The sequence below is a fragment of the Chionomys nivalis genome, chromosome 2 (assembly GCF_950005125.1).
Source record: "Chionomys nivalis chromosome 2, mChiNiv1.1, whole genome shotgun sequence".
Taxonomy (NCBI): Eukaryota; Metazoa; Chordata; class Mammalia; order Rodentia; family Cricetidae; genus Chionomys; species Chionomys nivalis.
Window position 1 is genome coordinate 110,146,309 of NC_080087.1, and position 26,917 is coordinate 110,173,225.

A 26,917-nucleotide genomic window follows, 5' to 3' on the forward strand; every position below is an offset into this window, starting at 1 on the left:
TGACCTAAATCCTGAACCCTAGCTCTACTGAATAGAGATGAAGTGCATTAAGTAATTGGAAAGAGGCCACTAAGGAGATACCTGGTCAGCCCCATTAGCCTCGAGCTGTTAGGAATTTCCAAACCTGAGTCTCCTGCCATCCACTCTTTGCACCAGAAAGTCCTTGAAAGAACTGGTAGAGGACTCACATGTTTTGCTGCTAGTTTTCACTCTGTAGTGCCCTACGATAGTGGGCAAAATATTCTCTCTCCCCTCAACAGACACAGAATATTAGAGTCAGCAAGATGGGTCAGTGGGAAAAGCATTTGCCGCAAAAACTTGGAAAACTGAGATTGATTCCCAGTGTATCAACTCATGAAAGTTGTCCTCCGATATACACACATGTGCTGTGGCACAATACACCCCTATATGTGTATGATTAAAAACAAATAAGATCAGTTTTTCAAGGAAAAGAGAGACTAACTTTATAAAGCACGTTTGATCATTCCATCCAAGCAAGTGCAACCTCAGCCACATCAGCTCCAAGCTGGATTCCTTGGGTTCCGCCTCCAGTGTCAGAGCCTGCTAGATGTGTGTGGGACAGGGGCCATGGGGCCAGCAGAAGCAGCTGTGCCAGGCTCCTGGCATGGGAAGCCTGAGGGTGTCTTAGCGCATGAGCTCATGCGAAAGGGCCAAGCCTCTAGGTCCCCGGCGAACACTTGTCTTTCTTTTCCTGTCTCTACCCAGCTCTGGGCTTGTGCCCGTGAACTCTGTGCTTGGCCACTTCTGGGCAATTCTTCTGAGGGTCAGCTGCCTGCTCCTTTCTTAGCCTCTTGGCCCTGTCCTGGACCTAAGAGATACAGGACTGCTGACGCTCACCTTAGAGTTCTATACCAGAGAACCGTGTGAGCTGATCATCCTGGGGCTTTAGGCAGGTTCTTTGACCCCATTCTACCTCTTCTGGAAACTGTCCAGCCACTGGGCCCAGGCAGACCCCCCCCCCAGACATAAGGACCAGCCCTGTCTGAGCCACTGTCTTGTCTCAGTTCCTTTTGTCTTGGTCTCAAACTCTGTAGCTGCTTCGAGCCAGAGTTCTCCTCCAGGGGAGTGTCAGCCCGAGGAGGCACTGGGAATGGAGTTGAACTATGAGACTCTGCTTCTCTACCTGTGAAATTAGAGACAGAGGCTGTGACCGCTGATGGTCAGTGTTGAGAATAGTTTCTTCAAGTCGGTCTAAGTTGGGTCCTTCATTGGCTCCGAGGCCTAGGAACCCCACAGCATGCCTGGCTGGGAGTCTAAGGCAAGGCCAGCATTCCCAAAGTGGCACCGATGGCCTTGTAGTCTCAGAGTCTTTCTCTGGCCCATCTCCCATGCCTGGAGCTCTGGCCTGATACCCACTAACCCACAGGGGAAGGCCACTCTCCTGACACCAGAGGCCAGATCTTAATACCCTCTATGGCCACAGCACTCCCAAAGAGTCTGGCCCTGTCCTTCCCAGACCTCCCAGAAGTTAAATAGGAAAGAATGGAGAGAAAGTCCCAGGGGAATGACCGCTGACAAGTGTGACAAAGGCCCCAGAATCCTGAGGTTCCTCTCCCCCACAAAATGGCCACTGGTGGCAGAGGAGCCGTGTCCGGTAATCTGCCAGGCCACACACCACATTCTCACTAGCGCTGCTCCGCGCAAGGTGGAGACAGCTGTCCTCCCAGCAGATGTTCTAGAAGGGGCATGGGGCCTTGTTCCCCAGCCTGTCCCCATGATTGACTGGACATCAGCCAGCTTGCCGGCTAGGCCTAGACAGTGGTGAGGCCCCAGGAACAACTGAAGGCAAATCGGGAAATGAGTTGGGAACTTCTCAACCCCATCTGCAAAGTGGACCAGCTGGAGACTTTGCCAGACATTCCCACCTCAAGGGCAGAACCAGGCTGCTCCTTCCTGAGACACAGCATCGTTCTATTTTCCAGTCACTCTGCATCTACTAAGCACCTACAGTCTGGCAGCCAGTTTGGGGACCTGTTGAAATAGATGTAGAAGTTTCCTGAAAAGATGGTGGAGTCAGAGAAGGAAGGCTCAGTGGTAATTGGGGCTATATGGCAATGACATGCTCAGATAGCTATGTCTCACTCCTGTGAGTACTTAACCACGGGACAAAAGTATTTCGTCAGCAGGAGAGAGCCATATGGAAACCCACAGACATGGTTCCAAAGACAGCACAGTCTTGGGGCTCAGAAGAACGTCCCTGTCCAGGCCACCCATTGCAGACATGGTCAGAAACCAAAGCAAGTGGCTGCTCACCCTCCAAGTGGCTAACCTTGAAGATTCTCCATAAGCAGCCCTGTCCGCCACCCCAGATTTTCTGCTGCCCCCTCTCTGCAATCTGGTAGATGGGAAACTCAGTCTGGGGTCAGGTCAAGGTTATGGCCCCTGGCTGGAGAGTCCACATTTCCTCCCCTTGTAAGTTCAGAGCGCTCCCCCTGTCCCTGCCCCCTCAGTTACCACCCAGCTTCTGGGGTTCCTTGGAGAGCTTCACTCATCCTGATGTTTCTCTGAGCTCAGGGAAAGAAACAAGCTAACAGTTTAAGAGAGTTCTGAAGTTAGAAATACTTGCTTTGTGGAATCACGCCTGTGAGTATATGCCACGTTCATTTCGCCCAGCTCTCCAGAAATGCTCTCAGGAAGCATCTCATTCTGGAGACAGCACTGTTCCTTCAGTCATCCCTTGACCATAATTCAAAACATAGTCATTTAAAAGCTGCCGTGACAGCCCAGACCCTGTCCCTGGCCACTGCCTATGTGATTTACTCTGTGGGTTCTAGGAAGAAGCCACACGGTCCACCTAATCTTGCTTCTCTGTGTATCATCACCTTTGCCCAGCTACTCATCACTGTGTGGAGAACAGGGTGCTCCCAGGTGCCTTCACCTTTACCTGAAAGCTTGTGTAAAAATAAGGGCTCCAGCAGATGCATTATCCCAAAGATGAAATGAAGGACTGAAAATTATGGCCCCTGAGGACTGTTTGGGGCTCTAGGTAAGCAACAGACACTTACCTTGGGGGTGAAATAGAAAAGAGACATGTTGAAAGGCATTGCACAGCCAGGAGAGTTTGGAAATGGCCCACCCACAGTTAGTCCACGATGCGCCACACAGAGTGGGCCCAGTGTGTAGCCATTAGTCACAATATTTATGAGAATATTTGTATTGATGACAACCTTAGCACAAGAGAGCAGATGCTCCGGCATGTCCCCTCTGCCCCAGGAACTGTTCTGGCAGTGTGACAGACGTTCCCCACGGGGCTCCTCCAATAACGCAGCAGCTAGTTGGAAACTGTTGATGAGACAGACCTAGCCCAGGTTAGGCACCTAAGTGCATAAACTCAAGGGCACCTGAGAAAACTACCTCTTGGCTTTCCAGCTCCTCTAGGGGGCCAATTCCAGGCAGCCAAGGTCAATGCCCAATCCACTGGACTGTCTCTGCCCTTCACCACCTCCATGGAGACCAAGCTCCCAATCAGCTGCTTGCAAGGAAGTTCCAAGCCCTCTGAGCCATGGCTTTCTCTTAGAATTATTTCTACATGGCAAAGGAGGCTATTGACTTGGGGGAATGTCACTTCACCTTGCTAGCCCACACTGGGACATAAGACAGGGACAGGTCGTTATATAATGTTGCTCATTCAGCCCAAAGACAATTCACACAGTCACCGTGGTGGTTTTTCAAGCAATTTATGCACTTCAGAATTTAAAGAGTTTTCCAATCTCTGTGAAGCCGGCGTTGCAAGTGGTATGTTCCTTTCAACTGTCTTGAGCCCTTGGCATGGTCATGTGTCTCTGGTCGGTACTAGTTCTAGTTCTAGAAACTGACCACTCACCGGGGGCAGTACATGATCACAGGGGGCAAATGAGAACTTTCTGGAATAGAAAACCTGGAGAAATGGTTTCCTCAAGCTAATTGTGGCCCCTACGTCCTGGCCAGCCCATCTCATGATCCTTTTGGTGAAGAGGCCAATTTAAGGGGCATCCGAAAGACACTGGGAGTCCCCTCTGTCCTCCAGAAGTAACCCCCTTGAAGACGGTGGCCTCCAGCAAATCTGAAATATTGTCTCTATGAACAAACAACATGGCCCTTCCTGTGGGTCCAAACTAAGAAGGGGCCTGAAGCGAAGGCCCTCACAGCAGCCGAAGAGTGTGGCTCACTGCTTGGAAAGCTGCACCGAACCAGCGTTTTACCACAGCCCAGCCAAGGCAAGACCTCATCCCCAGGGCAACGGCCTGGCAGCAGACCCAAACATCTGTTGTGGGTTTCACGTGGATGTTGGGGTGCTGAGCCTGGTTCTTCTAGGAAGGCCCATCTCCCTCACTCTGATGACTTTCTCAGGGGTTAAGCCTCAGCCCTGCCCCCCTCACCTACCTGTTGACAGCCAGATGAGGAGCCATCGTTCCCACGAAGGAACTGGGCCTATCTGTGAGGACCCCATCGTTCTTTTTACAAGGAAAAGAAAAGACAGACTGAGAGGGATAAACTCTGACGTCATGGGCCTGCGTAGGACAGTGGGGTTGGAGGCCATCTGGAGCAGGTGCTGGCAGGGCCTCTGGGAAAGAGGAAGGAGGGCAGCTGCCTTGTCAGGTGGGGGGGTGTCCTAGGGTCAGGAAGAGATTCAAATCTTTACTGGAATTTCTGGCCTACAAAGGATGCCTGATGACATTTTCTTGGCCTCCCACTCCTCTCCTAAAGGCCAGGCCCGTAGGTGCAGGCCTCTTGGGGGAGGTGCCAGGTCCAAGGAGACCTAGCCAAGCCTCTGTGTCCCCCACGGCTGTGCACTATCAAACAGTCCCATTCATCACGTCGGGCCCTGTCGCCTGGAAGAGTGTGTACGTGTGAGCGGTAACATTCAGATCCCCCATCTGCCTCAGCTGCTTCCTGCCTCCCCGGCCAGATTCACTCTGCCCCCGTCCAGGAGGCAAGGACGGCCTTTTCCCAATTACAGGTGGTGAAACTGAAGGCCCCTCACAATGATGAGATTTGGCCAGGATCCTGCTGCAATTTCCCTGCCTGGCCTCCCCAACAACAGCTCACAGCCTGTTTAGTGTCCTCTCTGAGAAGTTATGCAGCTGGAAAGGGGCCCCGGGATGAAATAATCGCAGAGAAAACAGATGGGCTTCTCAGCGATCCTCCCTCCTCTGAGGGCCTGAGAATCCACCCGTTACCCCAGGGACAGGAGGGGGCATCGCTGCCAGTAGCTCCTGCCTACCTCCTGTTCATGAGGGGACGGTCCGGTCACAGTGGTCCTTCCCCCGCTCCCCAGAAGCTTTATACACCTTTACAACGGGGTGTCTTCAGCTTTCCATCCATTCCGGACTGGACACCACTATCCCAGGAAAGCCTTCCGTAATGGGCACTCTTTCCCTTCCCCTTCCTAGAGAGGAAAAGGGGGAAGTGGGATCGTGAGGACAGGGTCTTTATCTTAGGTCCCTGCCCTTCAAAGAGCCAGGAGAGAGAGAAGGGTCTTGATACACCATACTCAATGCCCGAGGTTTGGGGTCTGGTTCTTTCAGCATTTATCTGACTTATCACTCCCTGCTCTATCTGCCCCTGCCCACAACTGGCCACTGTCCCTCTGACTTAGCTTCCTTGCACCCCCAGGCTCACTTACTCTCCCACCCCAAGCACACAGTCACTTTACGGAGAAAACCCTCTCTCACACCTTGCACTACCAGAACTGCCTCTCTTCTGGGCCTGCTTCCACTGGGTACCCTACGCAAAGCCTTCTACCCTCCCTCACTCTTGGCTTCTTTGCCACCTTTGCCCCCCTGTCTCTCTGTCTCTCTCAGTCTCACAGGGTTGTCCTTTTGGAAATGTCTCATCTGATTGGTTTCTGTTGTTTGTCTCTTACACGATACTTCTAAGTCCTAGTCTTCCCGGTCAACCCAAGGATGTTACTCTCTCTCCCTTTTCTCCCTGTGTGACATGCTCAGTTCAGACTTCTTCTCTGGGAAACCTGCCCTGTTGGCTGTGGTTGAGAAAGGCGCCCTCCTGACATGACCTCTTGATGAAGCCAGTGTCCATTTTGCGTCATCTTCCTTACTGAGGGGGAACTCTGACTGTTGAGCAGGCTGAAAGGCAGCCCTGTAGACAGTCACGAATGACAGAAGATCAGATGCCCTACAAAACTGCTAAACCCCTGAACCCCAGGGGTTTTTTCTCGCTCCTTTGAGTCAGGAGGAATTGACTTTTGTTTGCTGGGTATTTTCTTTAGATTTATTTTAATTTTTAATTATGTGTATGAATCTGTGTCCGTGTGGGGTATGTGCACATGAGTATTGTTGCTGGTAGAGGTCAGAAGGAAGCATCAATGCCCTGGAGCTAGCGTTACAAGTGGTTGTGAGGTTTCCCCCTTCAACCATGTGCTAGGGACCAACCTCAGGCTCTCTGCAAGAGCAATGCATGACCTTTACTGCTGAGTCTTCTCTCCAACCCCCAGAAAACTTTTTAACACTGAACTGTCAGTGCAGTACCTACCTGATCAGTTCATTTCAGTTGCTCAGTGGGCTGGCCCCCTGCTCCCTCACCTCACCTCCACCAGGTACCTGGAGCCACAGGCAGAAAAAGTAGACTTCCAAGAGAAAGGGAGTTAAGATTCCAAATCTAGGCCCAGGAGGGAAGCCAAGAGGAGCAGGAAAACTTGGGTTTCTAAGCACTTACGTACTCATCACCACCCTGCCCCAAAGTCCCTGCAGACTAGCCCTGGACTTCCTGTCTACCCAGTTCCAGCCCCAGCAAAGGAAGCTACGGTAGTGGCACTGGAGGCAACAGGGAAGCTTAGCTCAAGGTTAACTCATCCCCGATCTACCCTAAGTGACCACAGCTCAGGGATCAAGAACCGCAGGTCATCAAAAGAGTCGCTTTTGCAGGGTTAGTGAAATAAATGGCTTAGCGTGTTCAGGTCCTTGCCTCCAGGAAGCCTGAGTTCCACTCCCAGGCCTCATTGGACGGAAGGAGAGAACTGACTACTGCATGTTGTCCTCTGGCCTCCATACGTACACCGCAGTAACACATGCCTACACACACACCAATAAAATTTAAAAGTTTTCCCTCGAAGAGATGGAAAGTAGAGTGCAGGATGTAGTTATACACGGGACTGAAGGTGTCAGCTTTACCGTTAGCCTCAAAGCTGCTAGAGAAGACCTCATTACCAGGCCATCACCAAATATGCCCAGGACACACAGACGGGGGCGGGGAGCCCTTGTAGACATTAGAAAAGAGGTAGCTATCAGGAGTGAATGCTCCCAGCCTACCCTTAATAAGGGACCTTACGAGTTTGGATGGTACTCTCCTGCCTCTTGGGCAAGAGAAGTTGCACAGGCCAGCTGAAGTTCTCACCCTTGTCTGCCTTGCTCCTCTTTCCTTCTCAGATACAACAGGGCTGTCGATTCATACGTATTAACATAGAAAGGCCGTGTGTGGGAGGAATGGGGAGGTGGGCAGCCACTCTTCCAGAACCGACAAAGGATTTGAAATTGACCTGCCGACCCAAATCAGGCTTCACCATGAGTCTTCTCCTAAACAAAAGGCTGGAAGGAGCTTGTAGTCCTCGTCTGGGGACTTTGGAATGTCATGGTGGGAAGGGACAAGGAAGGAGGCAAATGATGCAACCACTTTGTCCTCACTTCCTCTGTACCTTCCAGATGTTTGGTCCTCCAGAGCTATGGTGACCCGGGCAGTCTTCCCACTGTCCTCCATCTCCCTCTCTCTGTAAAATGCTAACTCTGGCTCCTGCCTCCCACCCCCTCCCCGGGGTTCTTCCCTTCTAGAGACCGGTTCAGCAGAAGGGACACAAACTCCTGCACGTCACTCACATCTTGAGACTACAAGCTCTCTAGCGGCTGCTAGGTTACGGGGCTCCCAAAAGTCTGAGGGACCAAGATTCCAGACCAAGGAGAGGTGTGTGCATCAGGAATAAATGACCTGGTCTCCATAGCCCGAAAGCAATTCTCTACAGCCCCAAACTCAATGGTGATGATGGCCTGCCAAGGCTGGGGGCTGGGTAAGGCCCCAGTACTGCCTATAGCTTTTTATGATGTTCAGGACACTAAAGTAGACATTCCCACCTGCAGGCAGGGTCAGTTCACCACTGAAGGAAAGTCACCTGCCTCCTAGCCTCCCAACGCCCCCCCCCCCCACACACACACACCCATCCTGGCTCACACATGGATTGAGGACATTCTTGCTCTGGTACTAGAGGCTTACACCTCTCCTTTACAGCTACAGCAGGCAAGCGCTCCCACTGGGAATCTCTAGATCCCATCCTCTGCCTCCGCAATGTAAGAGCGTGGCGGGGCGGGGGAGGTCAGCGCTTCCACCCTATCTAACACGTGACAGGCATTAGGGAAGAGTCTAGAAACAGAGGAATCTACTTTGATTTCAGGCTGCACCAACTTTCTACCTGTGTAATTATGCATAAAGGACATTTCTTCTAAGCCTTTGCACCTGCAAGAGTAGTATAGATGCATACTAGGAACAGGTCGCGCGGTGAAGACCCAGTCGGTACACAGCGCACTGGACGCCTAGAAGCCTGAGGACTAGAGCGAGCTCATTCTACAAATGAAATTCTCTTCTGCGCGCCGCTCTGTGGCTCTGAGCGCAGCCGGCCGAGCTGCGGGATTCTTTGGAGGTGGGATGTGGGTGGGGGCAGAGGGGGAGCCCCCGCGCCCCCCTCCCGGCCGTCGATTCGGCCTCGTGCGCTGTGCCATTGGCCCTGGCTGCCCGGTGGGCGGGAAGATGACATCAGCGGCAGGTTGGATTATAAAGGCACCAGCCGAGCCACGGGCTCAGAGCGCACCCAGCCGGCGCCGTGCAGCAGTGGGACCCGCGCTCGCCTAGCCAGCCTGCTCCGCATCCGCCTGCCGGACTGCTCACCGGCCGTCCCAGCTGCAGACTGCACCATCGGCCTCATCGGCACCATGCACCTCTCCCAGCTGATCGCCTGTGCCCTGCTGCTAACGCTACTCTCACTCCGGCTCTCCGAGGCCAAGCCCGGGACGCCACCGAAGGTGGGTGCAATTGCGGGAACACTTGGTTTGTGAGGGGCGTGGGAGGATGCGGCGCGCAGGAAAGGAAGACCCTTCGGACTTGTGCCTACAAAGCTAGGACTTCTCTGATTCATTCCTCAGCTTCTGGAGAATGTCATGCACATCTCCAGTGTCCCCAATGTGCCCAGCAGGACAAGCGGTACGGGAAGGGCAAGGGGCTCCCCGAAGGAGCAGGAGCAAGGGCTGCGTGGCAGGTGGATGCTGGACTCAGCTGTTCCACATCGTGGGGGCGCGCTCACGGCTGGGGAGGGCCACTCCACTCTGGGGCCCGCCAAAGTCACCTGCGCTACATCCGTGTACTCTTTCACCTGCCCACTCTTTTTTCCTACAGGGCCCGCGAACCCCTCCAGGGGAGGAGCTGGCGGAGCCCCAGGCAGCTGGTGGCAATCAGAAAAAGGGTGACAAGACTCCAGGCGGCGGAGGCGCCAATCTCAAGGGAGACCGATCGCGACTGCTCCGGGACCTGCGCGTGGACACCAAGTCCCGGGCTGCTTGGGCCCGCCTTCTGCACGAGCACCCCAACGCGCGCAAATACAAAGGCGGCAACAAGAAGGGCTTGTCCAAAGGCTGCTTTGGCCTCAAGCTGGACCGGATCGGCTCCATGAGCGGTCTGGGATGTTAGTGCAGCGACCCCTGGCGGCGGTGAGTAATACCATGAGACTTTCCCAGCTCGCCTAGCTCTGCACCAGGGAGAACCTAGCCCTATCACTGCCTAGCGTAAGCGGTTTGATTTCCTCCTCCCTGATCCTTGTGCGCTGTGACCTTCCCCCAACCGATCCGGGCATGGGATCAAGTGTAAGCTAGACATTTGCCTGCTACCTCGCGTATCCCATTTTACAGATTAGGAAAATGAAGTGGTCAGAGAACATAAACAAGGTCATAGATCGGGTTCCGCCTTAGAGGACCTGGCTGGCTTCCTCTAGAAACGCAGAAACGGGCTTAGCATAGGCCGAGTCCCCAACCCCACCCTGGACCACAGGCCAACTGGGTAATTGTTAGAGAGATCCCGGAAAAAGCAAGGGAAAGGTGTTCCACCAGTCCAGAGTAAATTTATCTGCCAGCTCTGTTGGCAGCCGGGCTGTCAAGTGACAGAACGAACGCCTTCCTGGTGTCCCTGAAGTGAGGCAGGCACGTAGACATGTCCGCTCCTCACAGAGGAGAGAAGAGCTTCCGTGGGCAGCAGCAAGACACCTTTCTGCCTGGGGCGTTCTGAATCTTACCCCTGCTCTAAACCCAACTGTGGGCAAACTGGTCTATCCAGGGTCCTGTTGTAGCAGCCCTGGGGCTCCCGAGATGAACCCTTGGGGCTTGTGACCCTGTTTCAAGACAGGCAAAGGAACAAGCTAAATCTTATTTCTTGCCCTAACCTCAAACTCAGCATGTCCTAAATGAGTTCAGTTCCAACCCTGACCCCCGCCCACATTGTGCTCTGGGCTGTCTCTGGCGGCCTCCACTTCCAACATCCCCATCTGAGGCTGCTCAGTGACTTAAAGACCCTCCTGGATTGTTTCCTGCTCTCCATCCCTGATGATGTGGAAGGACAGAACCTCACTTAGATAACTGCTTCCCAGGAGGGCCCCTACTGCTTCCTAGCTTTGGCTCTTGCTCACCAGCTTCCATTGCTTGCCCCATACCCTGTGGCTGAGGCTGCTCTCCCTAACCTAGAGGCCGGTGGCCAGTCTTTTTCCCATAGGGAACAGGAATACCTCCCAAGCATTTCACAGGAGCCTTATTTACAGCATGAGAGACTTGTACAGAAGTACGGTGCTTTATGAACTTGTTTGTGCCCCCATATTAATTTGCAAGTAGCTTAAGGGGCAGACCCTCAGGAACCCACATCGTACCCAGTAAGGATCTTGAAATATTGGCCAGCGACCAGAAAAACACATGCCCAGTTTAGCAGCTCCGCCAAGTGCCCCTGGCTCTGGGTCTCAGCTGGCCCTCTCCTCTGCACCCAGTCTTGAGCCCCCCTCATACCTTGCTCCTGTTCTGCAGGGTGTTGGGATCTCTACTCTCCTTTATTTGGGGAGAGAACTGATCCTGGTACTTATGGGCAAGTCTTGAAGCTACCACTGTGGCGCCTTCTGTGGGAATACCTAAGAGATGGAATTTTAGGACTTGGATTTTCAGTTTGTGATTTTAAGTGCCAAGAATGGACTTTAGAGTCAGTTCACCTCTGGGTGAGTGCCTGAGATGTGACTCCCTGAAGGTGCCTTGGCTTTAGTCTTGGGCATCCATGGGCACAGGGTGGTGAGAAATGTTATGGAGGGAAATCGAGACAATTAAGGCTTCTGGACCCATTGGCCAGGGCAGGTAAACAGCCTCCTAGAAGTTCTCCTGGCATAAATGAACATAGAGAAGCCTTAGCCTTCTCTATCCCAGCCCCAGTGAGAGGACAGAGAGATCCCCCCTCCCAACCCTGCAGTCTCCTGGTGGAACAGACCAGTGAGGTGCACCTGGTCTCTAGGAAGAGCGCAAGGCTCATTCTTCGTCCTGACGAGAAGTCCCGAGGCTGTGATCATGTCTCCACTTTGGCCCCACGCACCATCATAATGACTGTCGCTGATGGTTAAAGGTTTTGATTATACTATTGACAGAGACTCGGGTGTGGCCAAGACCTCAATGGACACTTTGCCCCTGGGACTCAGGAACATCACACTTGAAACACAGGCAGAGAAGCCAGTTAGGGAGAATTGCCCTGGTCCCTTTGTGAGTGCCGTCCTTTAGGAGGGCCCTGCATGGCTGCCTGTTTTCAGAACACAGAGCACTAGCGCCACCACTGGTAGGGACCGAGTACAGCGCTCATCGCCTAACTCATCCTTCAAACCGCACCAGTCCAGCATGGCTGCTCATTCCTGGAAGCAACCAGTTTCTGAGACCGGCTAGCTAGGAAAGGAAGCGCTCTTTGCTGTTGGGTAGCTGTGACCCAGACACTGCCGAAGCTTAATATGTGGCCCTTTGTTGAATCCCAGCGCCAACTCTGAGAGGTGGCTATTATCCATTTTATGGGTGAGCTCAAAGCGACTCAGGGCCATCTGGGAAGCCAAATCTAAGCAAGGATTTGAGCTCAGAATAGGACACCCCGCACACACCTTGAGATATTCTTTTCTTTGCCCCTACGCGGCCAAGCAGACCCAAAACCAGATGAAAGCAACGGCCTGAGGGTTTGCGTTATAGCAAAAACTGAGCCGGAAAAGAGCCCCACCATTCCTCAGTGTGTCTCACTCATTGCCGAGAGCAAAGCCTATAGTTAGAACTTGGGGAAGGGGGGGGGGGGCGTGTCTGGCCGGCGTTATGGCTCCACCTGTGCTGGGCCAGCCGGTGCCAATCAAGGACTTGTAGATCAAAGGCTCAAATGCTTTGTCTCATGCTACTGTAAGAAACGGGGAAAGTTCTAGAACGACCCTGTAAGTTGGCCTTTTTCAGTTAAGAGGTCAGAGCTGAGCGTCCTGTGTCCACTTTGTGTTTCAGGATTGGGAACTGCTCCGGGCTCTGAGGTCATCCTTGGTCATCCGCCTCCAGCATCTGGAAACACCTCCAACGCAATGTGGCTTTTACATTTCTTTTTATTTTTTTTTCCTCCTGGTACTGGCAATACACAACACCAGCTGTTTTATTATTATTTGGGGAGGGGAGGGGATGATTTTATTGTTTGGGTTTTTTTTTTTTTTGAAAATGAAAAATAAAAAGTTATATATTATATATATATATTATATACATGAAACACACACTCCTACACCGACTTGATGACAAGGGACAGTTTTTAAAGTGACTGACAAAACCAGCTGTAAAACATTGCTGTTTGTAAATTCACGTCATGCATAAATGTATTTATGTTGTAAAGCTATTTATATTGTTTATAAAGAGATATTTATAAAAATTTTATTTATGTAACTAAATGAAAGAAGCCAACCATTGTAATGTTTTTGTCCTAACTAGTTGAAAAAAAATGTAAAAAAAAAAGAAAAGCCATTCCATGAACATCTTGAAAACTGTCTTTATTTATTCATTCCTTTTTATTTCAAAAATTAGGCTGAGCAGAGGGAGTATGTAAGACCAGGCATTTGCCTCCAAATAGCTCTGTCAGTCAGGTCGTCGACTAGAAGTTTCTCTGTGTCCGAATCCCTTAGGGAACCTGGTGAAGTGCAGATTCCACCCCCTATCTGCCCATCTAGCCACTGAAGTTGGTCTTTCAGAACTGGGCTGGCCATGTGGACCACCGCAGGGTAACTGCCAGCTCTGCCCCCGTGCCTGGGAACCTGACGTCAGGAGTTAAACTGGTTGGTTCGACGGCTTTAGGGTCCCCAGTTCCAGCTCCCCTTCTCTCTGCTGTGAGAAGAAAGCTGCTCCAAATCCCCGCTCTGTCTCAGGAGTGAGGTTTCTGTATGCCTCGTGGGACTTTCAAGTTGCCGTATACAAGCCTCTTTCGCGCTTCCAAACCCTTGGGTGGGCAGCTCCCTGTAACCCCGTATGGGCTGCAGTGGTCAGAGGGAACCTCAGGCCACACACCTCTGAGAATGAGCAGAAATGACCAGGTTTCACGTGCGCGCCCCCCGCGGGGTGTGTTTTGGGAGGAAGCCTGCTAACCATCACAGTTCCTAAGCTTTGAGTGTGAAATTATGAATAATGATTCGGAATTTATGAATATCATTTAGATTAGAATCTCTTTTCCTGAAATCGGCAGGAAACTTTTAAATAATTCAGTGGTAATCTCACCACATCCTCTATTCAAAGACACGGCTGTGCCGGCTTCCCTGACATCTGACCCGTTAGAGGAAAGCAGAGCCGAAGAGAGCCCCTCCCAACCGAGGGTGGTGGCGCACTCCTGTATCCCCAGCACCCGGAGGCAGGAGAATGGCCACGATACTGAGTCCAGCCTGGGTACACAAGAAGCTCCAGGTCAACCAGGCCTACAGAACAAACCTGGGTGAAAGAATAAAAGCCTAAAACCCTCTTTTTTTTTTTTTTTTTTTTTTTGGTTTTTGGTTTTTGGTTTTTTTGAGACAGGGTTTCTCTGCAGCTTTGGTGCCTGTCCCGGAGCTAGCTCTTGTAGACCAGGCTGACCTCGAACTCCCCGAGATCCACCTCTGCCTCTCGAGTGCTGGGATTAAAGGCGTGCGCCACCACCGCCCGGCTCTAAAACCCTCTTGGTGACATGGTGATACCAGGTGGATTGGGAATGTGTGTGGACTTGTGCCGTGGGATCAGCAGGCCTAGCGGGAGAGTTCCAGGAGACAGCCATCACTGGGGGAGCACCTGATAACACCTGGTCTTTCTGCGGCCACCAGATCCATGACCTTCTCTCTCCAGCAGCAGGTTCTCACAGATCTGGGTGGCCAGCACAGTAAGATGCAACCCAGCTGGAGAAGGCTGGAGCCTTTCCCATCTTCTCAATTTCCAGGACCTGAGGGGACATTCCCAACCCCCTCCTGGGGGCCAACTGACCGGTCATGGGTGTGGCTGCCTTCCTTCCTCTGTCACGCTCCCACGTCTATGGCTAGAGACCCAGTGCTGGTGTCAGGCGGGGTGAGAGCTTCAGCACCCCGGCCGCACCAGTGTCTCAGCCTGCCATTCAGGTGAGCACCCCTTACCAGAGGAGGAAGAGGGGTATGCCAGAGCCTTGGAGGTGACAAGAGTCAGGCAGATGGTCGTACTTTGCCTTTGGTGGTGATGGTGCAGGTGTTTCTTCTTCAAGCCCAGACAGAAGGGGCCAGGAATTCTGTGATCCAGAGAATTACCACCGGAGACAAAGGGGGCTTTCCAATGGTCATCCCTGGGGTGTAGCCAGCAGCCGAGGACTAATAAGGACTCGTGAGTTATTGCTACAAATACTGTCCTCCTATGTTGCCTTCATGCCATGTGTTATCCCCGAACAATAGGCAAGACCCACGGTCATGTGTCCTAGATGTCACTAGACAACTGTTCTCCTGCGGAGGTCAATGTTGTCAGCTTATCGGGGAGCTGTTACAGAAGTGCTTAGGAAATCAGGCTCTAGGCGTGTCTGTAAGCAAGTTTCTAGATTGGTTCAGTGAGGTGAGATAACCAAGAGGCTGGAGATCCAGACGGAATTAACCTGGAAACGGAGCTGGAAAGATGGCTCATTGGTTAGCAGTGTGTGTTACTCTTGCAGACGACCCGAGTTTGAGTCTCAGCACCTACACTGGGTGACTTACTTCCACTGACTCCAGTTCCAGGGGATCCAGCACGGCTCTGGCCTCCTCAGGCACATGTGCAGACACATCCATGCATGTGATAAAGGAGAAGGGGCTGAGGACCAACATTCATCTCTCTCTGCTGCCTGACTGCTCCCTAATGCCATGGTGCTTCCTCTCCGTGAGGGACTGCGCCTTTGGTCTGTGTCAGAATCAAACCCTTCTCTCCTCAAGGTTCTTTTGTCTGGTATTTTGTCAGAGCAAGGAGGAAGGTAACGAATGTAAACTTAAAGTCCCGAGTCTGCCTCCTTAGTAGCAACAGAGATGTGCCATCCCAGCCTGGGAATTCTGCTAGAAACTGAGAGGGGTTGATGATCATTCAGTAAGTAACTGGAAACTGGAAACGTTTGGAGTGCTTAGGTGTTCCTTAGTGGTATAGCCCAAGAGCTTGAAGCTTCCCGTTCTCCTTCCTGGTTCCCAGCATTCCACCTCACGTTGCCTGGAGACCTGCGCTTCTCTCCCACATGGGAGACAGTAACTGCCAACATCTGGAGACATGGCCGCAGTGTTGGGGCTGGCTGGCGTTCTGGTCCTCTGGGACAAGGAGGGACCCTTGGCAGTGTTAGACACCCCATGTGCAGGGCCAGTTGGGTGGGGTGGTCAAAAGTACAGCGGAGAAACAGAAAGTCCATGTTCTAGAAGGCGTCAGGCCTCCCCCAGGATGTGAACACATGGGCAGTGGGGTACGGTGTTCAGACATGCTTTTGGGATAGTCGAAGAATAGACCTCCAAAACCTATCTGCAGGGCTGGGAAGGGCTCCACTGATAAGAGCACTTGGTGCACACAATCTGGAGTTATAATGCCAAGCATCTACCTAAAAAGCCAAGCATGACCTCACTCAGACTTGTAACTCTGGTACTATGGGGAATTGAAGCAGGAGGATCACTGGGACTTGCTGACTACCGGTCTAGCTCTAGGTTCAGTGAAAGGCCCTCACTGAACTTCATAATGATAGAATGGGACACCTAACATCCTGTAACCTCCCTGGGCATGCATACACAACACACACACACACACACACACACTAGTGCAGAGAAACCTAGACCAAAGTTCCAACAAATTTTGGAAGCCCTTTGTTGAAGCCCTCAAATCCGAAGGGAGTCAGGGCACGCAATGGAGATGTTCCCAAGCCTGCAAGCCTGCCTGGTCCCCGGTGTACAGCTGCCAACAGCAGAAGCAGAACAAGGCCCACAAACCTGACTTTGGGCTCCCAAAATATCCAATAGAGAGACGGAAGGTGTAGTTCTAAACATGACACTCCGTCGTACAGAGGCACGGAAGTGATGAGGCGCTGGAGACAGATTTCTAGGTCCCCAGCTGAGCGAGTGGCTTGCAGCGCTTCTTAAGAACACCCTCAGAGCAGGTGGCGGGAAAAGGAGTTGTGCTGGGCAGGAGGCCATGGGGATGATCGGCAAGGACATGATGTCGGGACACAATCAGAGCCTTGAGAAAAGCCCTCAGGAAAGACAAGAGAGGTGGGGTGGTAAAAGGAGTAACCCACGCTCCAGTTTGAGAAAAGTACACTGGGAGGCAGTATCGGTCAGGGTGCATAAATCTATTTTCTATTGCTATAACAAAACACCTGAGCAGTGTTTTGCTTTATGAAACTGAGTTCTACTTTATAAAGAGTAGAGATTTATTTAGCTCGTTGTTCCAGGGTCTGAAAAGTCCAAGAACATAGCAATAGTAGCTATCTGGAGCCTTCTTGATTCATTGTGACAGGACAGAGGACATCATATGATGCGACAGCAAGCAAACTAACTCTCCTCTTCCTCTTCCTCCTCCTCTCTCCTCCTCTGCCCAGGGAGTGGAAGTTCTCACTGAGGCATTGGGTCCAGGCATCAGAAACAATAACATAACTAGCAAAAGCCATTTAAGGAAGGGTTTGCTCTGGATTGTGGTTTGAGAGTATAGTCCATCATGGCAAAGGAAGCGTGGTGGCAGACACTTGAAGCACTGGTCACCTTGATCCACAGACAGGAAGTGAAGACTGGTGACCGATGAGTGGCCTCTTCTCTTTGCTCAGGCAATCAGGATGAGTCTTCCCAGCCCAATTCAACTCGGATGACCCAGCACAGGCACAGCCAGAGACCACGCCAATCTAGACGATCCTAACAGCCGTGCTTGTCTCCTAGGTTGTCAGGCTGTCAATCAACATCAACCACAACCCCTAGCACTGTGTTGTTATCTGTGTGCTGGGGTAAACACTTCTTTCTGAGTATGGCTGCATTCGCATCCTGTGGCAGCCTTTCCCCTTACCGCACCTAGCCAGGCTTCACTTTGGCTTCATGTGTGTTAAGGTTATGTCGTGTGGTCTCAGCTCTTACACGCTTCCTACCTTGCTAAACTATCCATTTCTATGTTTTCATCGATTGTGTAAAAGTGCGTGAATACTTTGAAAATAAGAGGAATGCATATTTACATAGTATGAGGATTCTGTCAATATTTGATGAATTTTGCCTTTTGTATTACACATCTCAATCTTTTTTCACTATTTTTGAATTACTGAAGGCCAATAATGATATTGGAGTTTTTTATATTTAGACTTTTGTCAGTAACAAATATTTGATGTTTGCATGTATTAAAAAGGATAGATGAAGTTATGATATGGTAATAAACAGTCCCCAATTCTCACAGACTGAAAAATACCAAAGATTTAAGCCACACCTGCTGGTACATACCTGTAATTCCAGAATTTGAGAGACTGAGGCAGGAGGATTACTGCATGTTCAAGGCCAGCCTGATCTACAAAGTGAATTCAAAGTCAGTCTCAAATACACAGCAATACTGTCTCTAAACACAAAACAAACACCTAATGAAACAAGACTTGTGTCTTGTTTATCAAGATCTGGTGGCAGTCTCTGCTGAGACAATTTGTTTTGAGCCTCACACTCCCAAACCCTAACTCTAACCCTCAATTCAATTTTTTCCCATCTGAACATTGTCAAATCTATTTTACCTTATAATGTTTTGAGAAAAGGTCTCATTATGTCACCTCAGTTGACCTGGAACTGGATATGTAGATCAGACTGGCCTCCAATTTATAGCAATCTACCTGCCTCTGCCTCCCAAGTACTGGGAGCTATTTTATCTTTTTTGTTTTGTTTTGTTTTGTTTTTGTTTTTTGTTTTGTTTTGTTTTTTGTTTGTTTGTTTGTTTTTCAATACAAGTTACTTCCTGTTGCCCCACCATTTGTCAACCCGGAGCCTCTTCTTCTTCTTCCCAAGAAGGCTCAGCTCTACGTTGATGTGATTGAAGTCCCTCCGGAGGGTTCCTCTGGGGCCCTTCATAATGACTGTGCGCCCCTTCAGAGTGATGTCCACATTTTCTGGAATGTCGACCGTCTGATTGCTGAGAATGGTCTTCATTCTCGCAGTAGATGGGGCAAAGAGAGAACGTCTTGAGCTATTTTATCTTGCTTTGCTTTATTTTATCGGGTTGTGGGGGGTTAAAGGTGGTTGTTTGTTTGTTTTGAGCCAGGGTCTTATAAGCCTGATTGGCCTCAAACTTACAATGTCACCTTGAGCTCCAGGTCCTCCTGCCTCCACCTCCCAAGGGCTAGGATTCCAGGTGCACACCACACTCCCTGTTTTATTTTTATTTGTGCTTGATAGTTTTATCCAAGCTTCAATTCTTTCCCTCTTTGTGTGTGCTTCTTAAAATATATCTGTAATGTACTAGATCCAAATCTATATATTTGGAGAAATTTTGACTTTCAGTGAGGAGGCCTGGTTGCTCATATTTCTTGTCTGGCTTTCTCATTTAACTTGGAGAAGCTGCTTTCAAGCTTCCTTACTTCCCTCTTTTGCTCAACCTTCCCCCTCGGGTAGCCGTGCCTACTGTCATCTTCCGCAGCGGCTTGCAAAGCAAGCGTCCTGTTCTTAGTTGTCAGTGGTTCCTTGATGTTTTTGATGAGACTTATTAAATCCATATTTATACTACTACCATAGTAATATAAATATTCATTTATAGTAAAAAATACTTTCATTTTTAAAATTGTAAGATGCATATATGCACATAAGACACCTGTGCTCACACATTTCCCCCGAGGCCCAGAGAGTATCCTGTAGACACAGCTCATACTCTATGTGTGACACACAGAGACCTCTCAACATCTGTGTCACTTTCCTCTCCAGTGACCAGATATCTGAGGAGAAGCCACTGTCGGGCAGTTTCTTTTGGCTCACAGTTTTAGGGGATGCAGTCAGTCCGTCACAGTAGGAACTGCTTCTCACACTGCCCTGGACCAAGAAGCAGAGACTTCAGACAGGCGTGGAGCAGGCATTTGACCCTTCCACCCCCACCTACCCATGACTCACTTCCTGCAGCCAGGCCCCACATCCCAAGTCAGCACCACAAGCTGGGTCCCAAGTGTTCAAACACATGAGCCTGTGAGGACATTTCACAGCATAACAGTGTCCATCTGTGACACTGTTGTCAGGGCCTGACGTCTGCCTCTCATGGGCCTTCCTCAAAGCAAAGGTCTGCATCATTTTCTGAGTGATGCTACCCGTGACAGTCAGTATCTCAAGAGCACACACTTAATAAGGCAGCTATGGCTTTTTAATTTCCTGTGTGTTTCTGGTAGGACCTATAACATACATGCACACACAGACAAGCATCCATAGCACGTTGTTCATAACTAAAATGTAGAAGAGATCTGAGCAATCACCAACTGATAGGTAGATAAAGAAGATGTGTGGCATCCATACAAAGGAACAGCATTTGGCAATGAGAGAATCTAAAGCAATGGTTTACATTACAGCACAGATAAACCTTGGCTAGGTGAAAGGAGGCAGTATGGAAGTTTGTATGGTCTATAACTCAGTTTGCAGAAAAGGTCAGACTAGGCAAACCTGTGCAGAGTCCGGCAGCAGCAGGAAGGGGACGGTACGGAGGGTGGTAAGCAGGGAGGTTGCTAATGGATACGGAACTTCTTTTGGAGAGGAATGAGAGGCAGCCTAAACATGACTGTGTGAGCTGTATGATGCTGAGATAATACCAGCAAAATAGTTCACTGAACAGGGACACTTTAAGTGAGAAAAATACACAGTATGTGACTTGTGTCTCAAATAAAGTCACACATCTAACCCCAGCCTGTGCTGTGCTGAGTCTGATCCAGAAGTGGGAGCTCCGAGGGCTGTAGGGGAGTCTGGCGTGTTCCTAGCATCACCCCTGCTGGCCAGGAGAGCCGGCCTCTGGGAGATGGTGCACCGTGGTGTTCCCTCACGTAGCTGCTGCGATGACAACCTGAGACCATTGGCTACTGCAGCACCAGATAGACGACCTGAGACCATTGGTTACTACAGCACCAGGTAGATGACGACCTGAGACCTTTGGTTCCTATAGCACCAGGTAGACAACGTGAGACCATTGGCTACTACAGCATCAGGTAGATGCACATTCCACCCCCACCCCATCACCCATGCTTTCCCAGCTTTCAAGTAAATGCTAAAACAATGACACCCAAGTCACACACACAGCCACACACGGGCACACACACACATGCACACACACGCGCGCACACATACACGCACACACACAGCCACACACACAGAGTCACACACACACACAAGGAAACACACACAGCCACACACATACACACCCACAACCCCAGGCACAAACGCACACATGTACGTGCACACGCACGCACACACAGCCACACAGCCACACGCACAGTCACATGCGCACACACACACACACACACGCACACACAGCCACACACAAAGACACACAACCCCACGGACAGACGCACGGACGTACGTGCACACGTATGCACACACAGCCACACAGCCACACGCATACACACAGCCCCACACACACAACCTCACACACAAACGCACGCACATACGTGCACACACACAGCATCAACCCGTTGCCCAGGAAACCCCAGGAGCATTTCATCTCCTGACAAACCCACAGACCTTTCCTTTTCCTCCAAAACGACAGTCGGTAGCTCACAAGCCTCTCTAGGGACACTGACCCTGTCTGCTGTCAGTCTCCTCCAGGACGACACTCTGCAGTGGAGCCACCCTCAGCTTTCTGAGCACCCAGGCCTGAGGCTGGAATGGCTCTGGAATCACAGGGCCCAGGCAGTGCTGCTGCACCAAGTCCGCGGTCTCCACAAATGCCTCTCTTGTTATGTTCCCAGCCCCTGGGCCTTTCATCCAGCAAATCAACCCCTTTTGGTGAGAGGTGAGTGACAGTGGCAGGCTACCCAACTACCCCTCCTTCCTCTTCAAGTCTTTATCTCTGTCCTTTGAAATAGCCTTACACCCAGGTAACACCCCCCACCCCCAATTTTTCCTGCTTCTGCTAAGAAGTAAAGGTCTCATGCTTACCAATGCCTGCAAACACGCAGCTGGAAGAACAGTTGTCTCCCAGGTGCATAAAAGCCATCAGTTTGGGGCAGATCCAAGATATTCTACTCAACATCAAAAGGTCCCAATTTTCTTGTGGTGAGGAGAAGGTCTCATCTTCATGTCCCTGACTCAGTGGACATCTGTTATAGCCAAGGACAAGCCAAAGGCTTCTGCTCTGCTCCCTTCTGATGAGAATAGGGATAGGTGATGTAGGTGGGCCTTCTACTTTCATTGGTTAATAAAGAGACTGCCTTGGCCTTTTGATAGGGCAGAAAATTAGGTGGACAGAGTAGACAGAACAAAATGCTGGGAGGAAGAGGGAAGTGAGGTAGTCGCCATGATTCTCCTCTCTGGGTCAGATGCCATGGAGCCCGCCGCCAGGTCAGACATGCTGAATCTTTTCCAGTAAGCCACCACCTCATGGTGCTACACAGATTATTAGAAATGTGTTAATCAAGATGTGAGAATTAGCCAATAAGAGGCTGAAACTAATGGGCCAGGCAGTGTTTAAATGAATACAGTTTGTGTGTTGTTATTCCAGGGCTAAGCTAGCCAGGTGGCCGGGAGCCGGGTGTCAGGAAAGCAGGCCTGCTCGCCCCTCACTACAGATAGGAACTTCACAGTGGAGTCACAGTCCTGGAGTGACTAGGGGACCGGATAACAGAAGGAACAAAGGGCCACACTCTGCTATCAGCAACTGAATCCAAAGTAACTATGTTCCTAGAGATGACCTCGGACCAGGGCAGCAGGTGAAGAGGTTTGTACAGAAAGACAAATATCACATGTACTCACTCATAAGTGGCTTTTAGACATAAAGTAAAGAAAAGCAGCCTACAATTCACAATCCCAGAGAACCTAGACAATACAGAGAACCCTAAGAGAGACATACATGGATCTAATCTACATGCACAGTAGAAAAAGACAAGATCTCCTGAGTAAACTGGGAACATGGAGACCATGAGAGAGGGTAAGAGGGGAGGGGAAGAGAGGAGAGCAGAGAAAAATGTAGAGCTCAATAAAATCAATTTTAAAAAATGTCCTAACACATGAAGATGTCCATGTGGTCACAGATCTACGAGAGAGAGAGAGAGAGAGAGAGAGAGAGAGAGAGAGAGAGAGAGAGAGAGAAAGAAAAAGAGATTAGACAGGGCTGGGTTTAGTAGTGCACACTTATAACTTGTGAGGCTGAGGCAGAAGGATTTCTATGAGTTTGAGGCCAGCCTGGGTTATAGAGTAAAACTTTTCTAAAGAAAGAGGGGGAAGAAGTGGGGAGCTAGAAAGGGCCTTTTTAACCCTTGCTATCCCTGTACATCGTCCATTTCAAAAACAGCAGAACTGCCTCCTTACTCTCTGCACCGTCAGCACCAAGGTTTTAAGACTTCTTCATGTCTTCTAAGTTGACTGCTCTGGTGCTCCGCCTCCTCTGCCCCTTAGCCACACCCCCCACTCTGCTGTTTCCTGCATTGAGGTTTCTGTGACCTTTCGCCCTTAAGACCAACACCTGGAGATTGCGTGGTGGGGCAGATAGAACCTGCACGCTCCGAGATGCAAGGTATCCACGATAGGCAAGGATGACAGGCCAGTCAGATGGCTGCAGGCGATTACTGCCCTGACGGCTCTTGTCGGTTGGCACACTCTGTCAGTGAAGAACAAGGCATATGGGGGCTGCTCTGCAGAGCGCGCTGAAGCCAGAACTGTAAGGCTCTGGTCTCTCCCGAGCTATACAGCTGATTCAAGTCATCTATGTCCCCGCATCAGAGTCTTCGGCAGGAAGCCGGAAGCCATCTCTTCTGTTCACTCCCCTCCTCTAATGCAAACTGTGGGTGCTGTCCATGCATGCCTGGTCTCTCCAGACGCTTGGCCATCCTCTGCTCGGCCTCTTCCATCTGTTCCCAGGCCAACAGCAAGAGGCTCCTGGTGGCTCTCCCTGCTCCCAGCATTACTCCCTGTTTTCTCCATGTAGAAGCGTGACCCCTCCAACCTGCCATGTCCCCGCCCACCTAGAGCCTTTGCATTGGTCGAGTCCCTGTCCAGAAAGCTGTTTCCTCAGATGCTCTCACAATCCAGTCACTTACTGCTATGTCTTGAGGATGATTCAAGGGTATCCCCAAGAGCGAATGTTCTGGGGGGTCTCCCGGGTGGCAGTGTAAGAGGTGACAGAACCTGCACGTGCCACCGGAAGGTGACTAGGTCTTACGGGCTGCTGCTCTCGTGGGGGTTAGTGCTTCTCCTGCGCTAAGGCAGCAAACCGCGGACAGGTGACTCTACACCACGCATACAGCCGGTCCCTCCACGTGGGGCCCTTTCTTTCCCTCTTCCATCTCTGCCCTGCTGTGTCACAGCCAAAAGGTTCCTCCTAAGAGGCTGAACCCAGTTGATCCAAGATGTTTAGTCCCTGAAATTGTGAGTTTTTTTTAAAAATCAACCTTTTTCAGTTGAGTATGATGGGATACGTAATCCTAGCTCTTGGGAGTCGAAGTCAAGAGGATCAAGAGTTCAAGATCATCTTTGGCTCTGCAAGACTCTGTCTCGAATAAATAACACAAACCTCCTTTTCTCATAAAGTGCGTGGTCTCAAGGGTTTTGCCACAGACTAATCCACCAGCTTGCTTCATTCACATCTCTGTTCAAATGCCTGTCTCTCAATAAGACCTTTCCCAGCCATACTATCTATGGTTGTCCTAGGATCACCATCTGTGGCTCTGGTTTCCCCCTGCCCTGTCTTAGTATATTCTGTTGGTAGAGATGCCATGAGGCAGGATTTTGGCTTGTTCACAATGAATGTCTAGCATCTAAGCCCCAGGACATTTTAAACAATAAAATGTTGAGTAAATAAAGCATTGTGGTTACAACCAAGTCGATAACAGCAGCATTAAACTAAACAAATGTAGAATCTAATGGATACGATCTTTAGTCAGTTCTAAAAGCGTCATCTGTCCTTCCGCGGTACTCATATAAATCCCCAGAGTCCTGGGGGCAGAAAAAGCGGCCTGTGTAATCAGGGAGGGTCCCTGGAAAGCTTGCCCTGGGTTCCACAAACCTCCTCTGGAGTCTGACAACTCAGGTGCAGGAAGAAGAGAGGGAGCGAGTCTCACCACCCCTCTCTCTCACTGAATCTGGAGCTCATCCATCTGGCTAGACCCACTAGCCAGCAAGCCCCGGGAATCTTCCTGTTTCCGCCTCTCCAGCGCTGGGATGACAGGCACATGCTGCTGCCTGGCTGTTTTTACATGGGTTCTAGGGGATTGAAACTCAGACCCTCATGCTTGTGAGACAAGCGCTTTATCAATTGAGCTATCTCCCCTGCCCAGAACCCACCTCTAGAGAAGCATCCCAGGTCTCTGTGTATTAAAGCAGCAGCCAAAGACAATGCTCAAGAAGAAAGAAACCCAGTAAATCCCTCCAACATGCTGGCTACAGTTGCACACATCATCCCCGCCAGCCACACCCATAGACAGCCTAGTCCTCCTAGATGTAAACACTTGCAACCCAAGCCATTGCTGGGGCTAGAACTGGGCACAGCACCAGCCTTCCTGACTCACCCATCTGTACCTGAGAGCCCACTACAACCTGCACAAGTCAACCATAAGAACTGCACAATCCAGCTATACCAAGAATTCTGTGACTTAGCGTTAAGTATGTATTTAAAATTTTTTTTAAAGATTTTATTTATTATGTACACAGTGTTCTGCCTCCATGTATGCCTGCAGGCCAGAAGAGGGCACCAGATCTCACTGTAGATGGTTGTGAGCCACCATGTAGTTGCTGGGAATTGAACTCAGGACCTCTGGAAGAGCAGTCAGCATTCTTAACCTCTGAGCCATCTCTCCAGCCCTTGTAGTTAAAATTTTTATGTAGCCAAACTACTTGTCAGTAAGCACCCAGCGCAATGCTAACTGCAGCAGGCGTTGCTGGCAGATGTGAAATGCAATTATAGTCTGACCAATATTTCTTTGCATGATGCTGGAAAATTATTTAGTCTTTCCTATTATGTGAGATATTTACAGTGTTTCCTGCTGTTATAACTCTGCTTTACTTATCAGAATGATCTTGACTATTACATGAGACAGGAATTATAAATTCAGAATAATGAAAGCTGTACTGGTTTTTTTAAAGTCAGTGGGGTGGTGTCTACATTTGTCAAAATCCATCAAACTTAAAACATGTCAAACGCTTCCAATAGGTACATTTCTATGTTAATTAGACTTTATTTGAAATCTTAAAGGGGAAGTGTGTGGAGGGAGGATGGGGGCAGAGGAAGGAAGGAGACCCTCAGGACAGCTAGGCCTTCCGAGCGGAGGACCCTGCCCACAGTGCAAGTAAGTAGAAACTTCCGGGAACAGGGAAGGAAAACAATGGTCACGGAGGAACTGCCTCCCGTCTTTCAGGGTCCTGACATCTAATGAACACCTTGTCTATTTCTGACCGCAGTGTTTTCTTTTTGCTTGATTTTGTTCATTTCTTTTCTATACAAACAAAACAAGCCCTGCCAAGTAGGTTCAACCACCGCAGAAACATGCTGGTTCCACAGTTGAGCGAGAACTAGACCCACAGTATGGCACAGTCCAAACACGAGGGCGTTTGTGAGCCTGTCATCCCCGGACATGAGCAGTCCTGATACCTGTGGCTGGCCTTTAAGGAATCGGAAAGCAAGCGATGACAGGTGAACCACAGCCTGATGGTGCCCTCTGGTGGTGAGGTGTCATAACTGCATGGGAGTTCAAAAACCCTAACGCTATTCTAGGGCCCTTACCATTCAGATTTGCTTTTAAACTAGTTTGTTGGGTCCCGACCCAGTTTCTCTGTGGGCAGCCTGAGATAGGTCTGAGAGGATTTCTTCAAATTTCTCAAGAACAAAAAAAAAATAAAGTTCCTAGGAGTCTCAGTGGCTGCCACTCTTGGTATAACCGACTCGGTGATGTAGACAGGCATCGGTCTCTATCCTGGTACTAAACTGCATGCTGGGATATCAATGTGCAATCATTTGCTATACAACCCAATAGCAGCTTGGAGGTTTCTGGCCTGCTGTTGTCTGAGTGTGTCACGCAAAATCCACGTGTTAGGAAGTGGGACCTTTGGGTATCGTTCAGGTCATGAGAACTTTATCTCATGAATAGAACGATACAATTACAAAGGGATTTTCAGAGGAAGATCAGTCCCTTTTTGAGGACATAGCTTTCCTCTCTTCCATCAGATGCAATGCCCAAGTCACCATCTTGGAGACAGACTCTGTCACGACAACAAACCTACCACAGACTTGATCTGAGACTTCTGAGCTCC

General features: G+C 50.3%; 1 protein-coding gene across 1 annotated transcript; it reads left to right on the forward strand.

Moving 5' to 3' along the window:
* The first annotated feature begins 8,818 nt into the window (after positions 1 to 8,818).
* Nppc (natriuretic peptide C) lies at positions 8,819 to 12,989 on the forward strand. Its single transcript, XM_057762735.1, has 3 exons — positions 8,819 to 9,023; positions 9,394 to 9,704; positions 12,534 to 12,989. Exons 1-2 carry the CDS (start codon positions 8,934 to 8,936, stop codon positions 9,682 to 9,684), a joined length of 381 nt encoding a protein of 126 aa, XP_057618718.1. The 5' UTR covers positions 8,819 to 8,933; the 3' UTR covers positions 9,685 to 9,704; positions 12,534 to 12,989.
* The last annotated feature ends 13,928 nt before the right edge of the window (positions 12,990 to 26,917 follow it).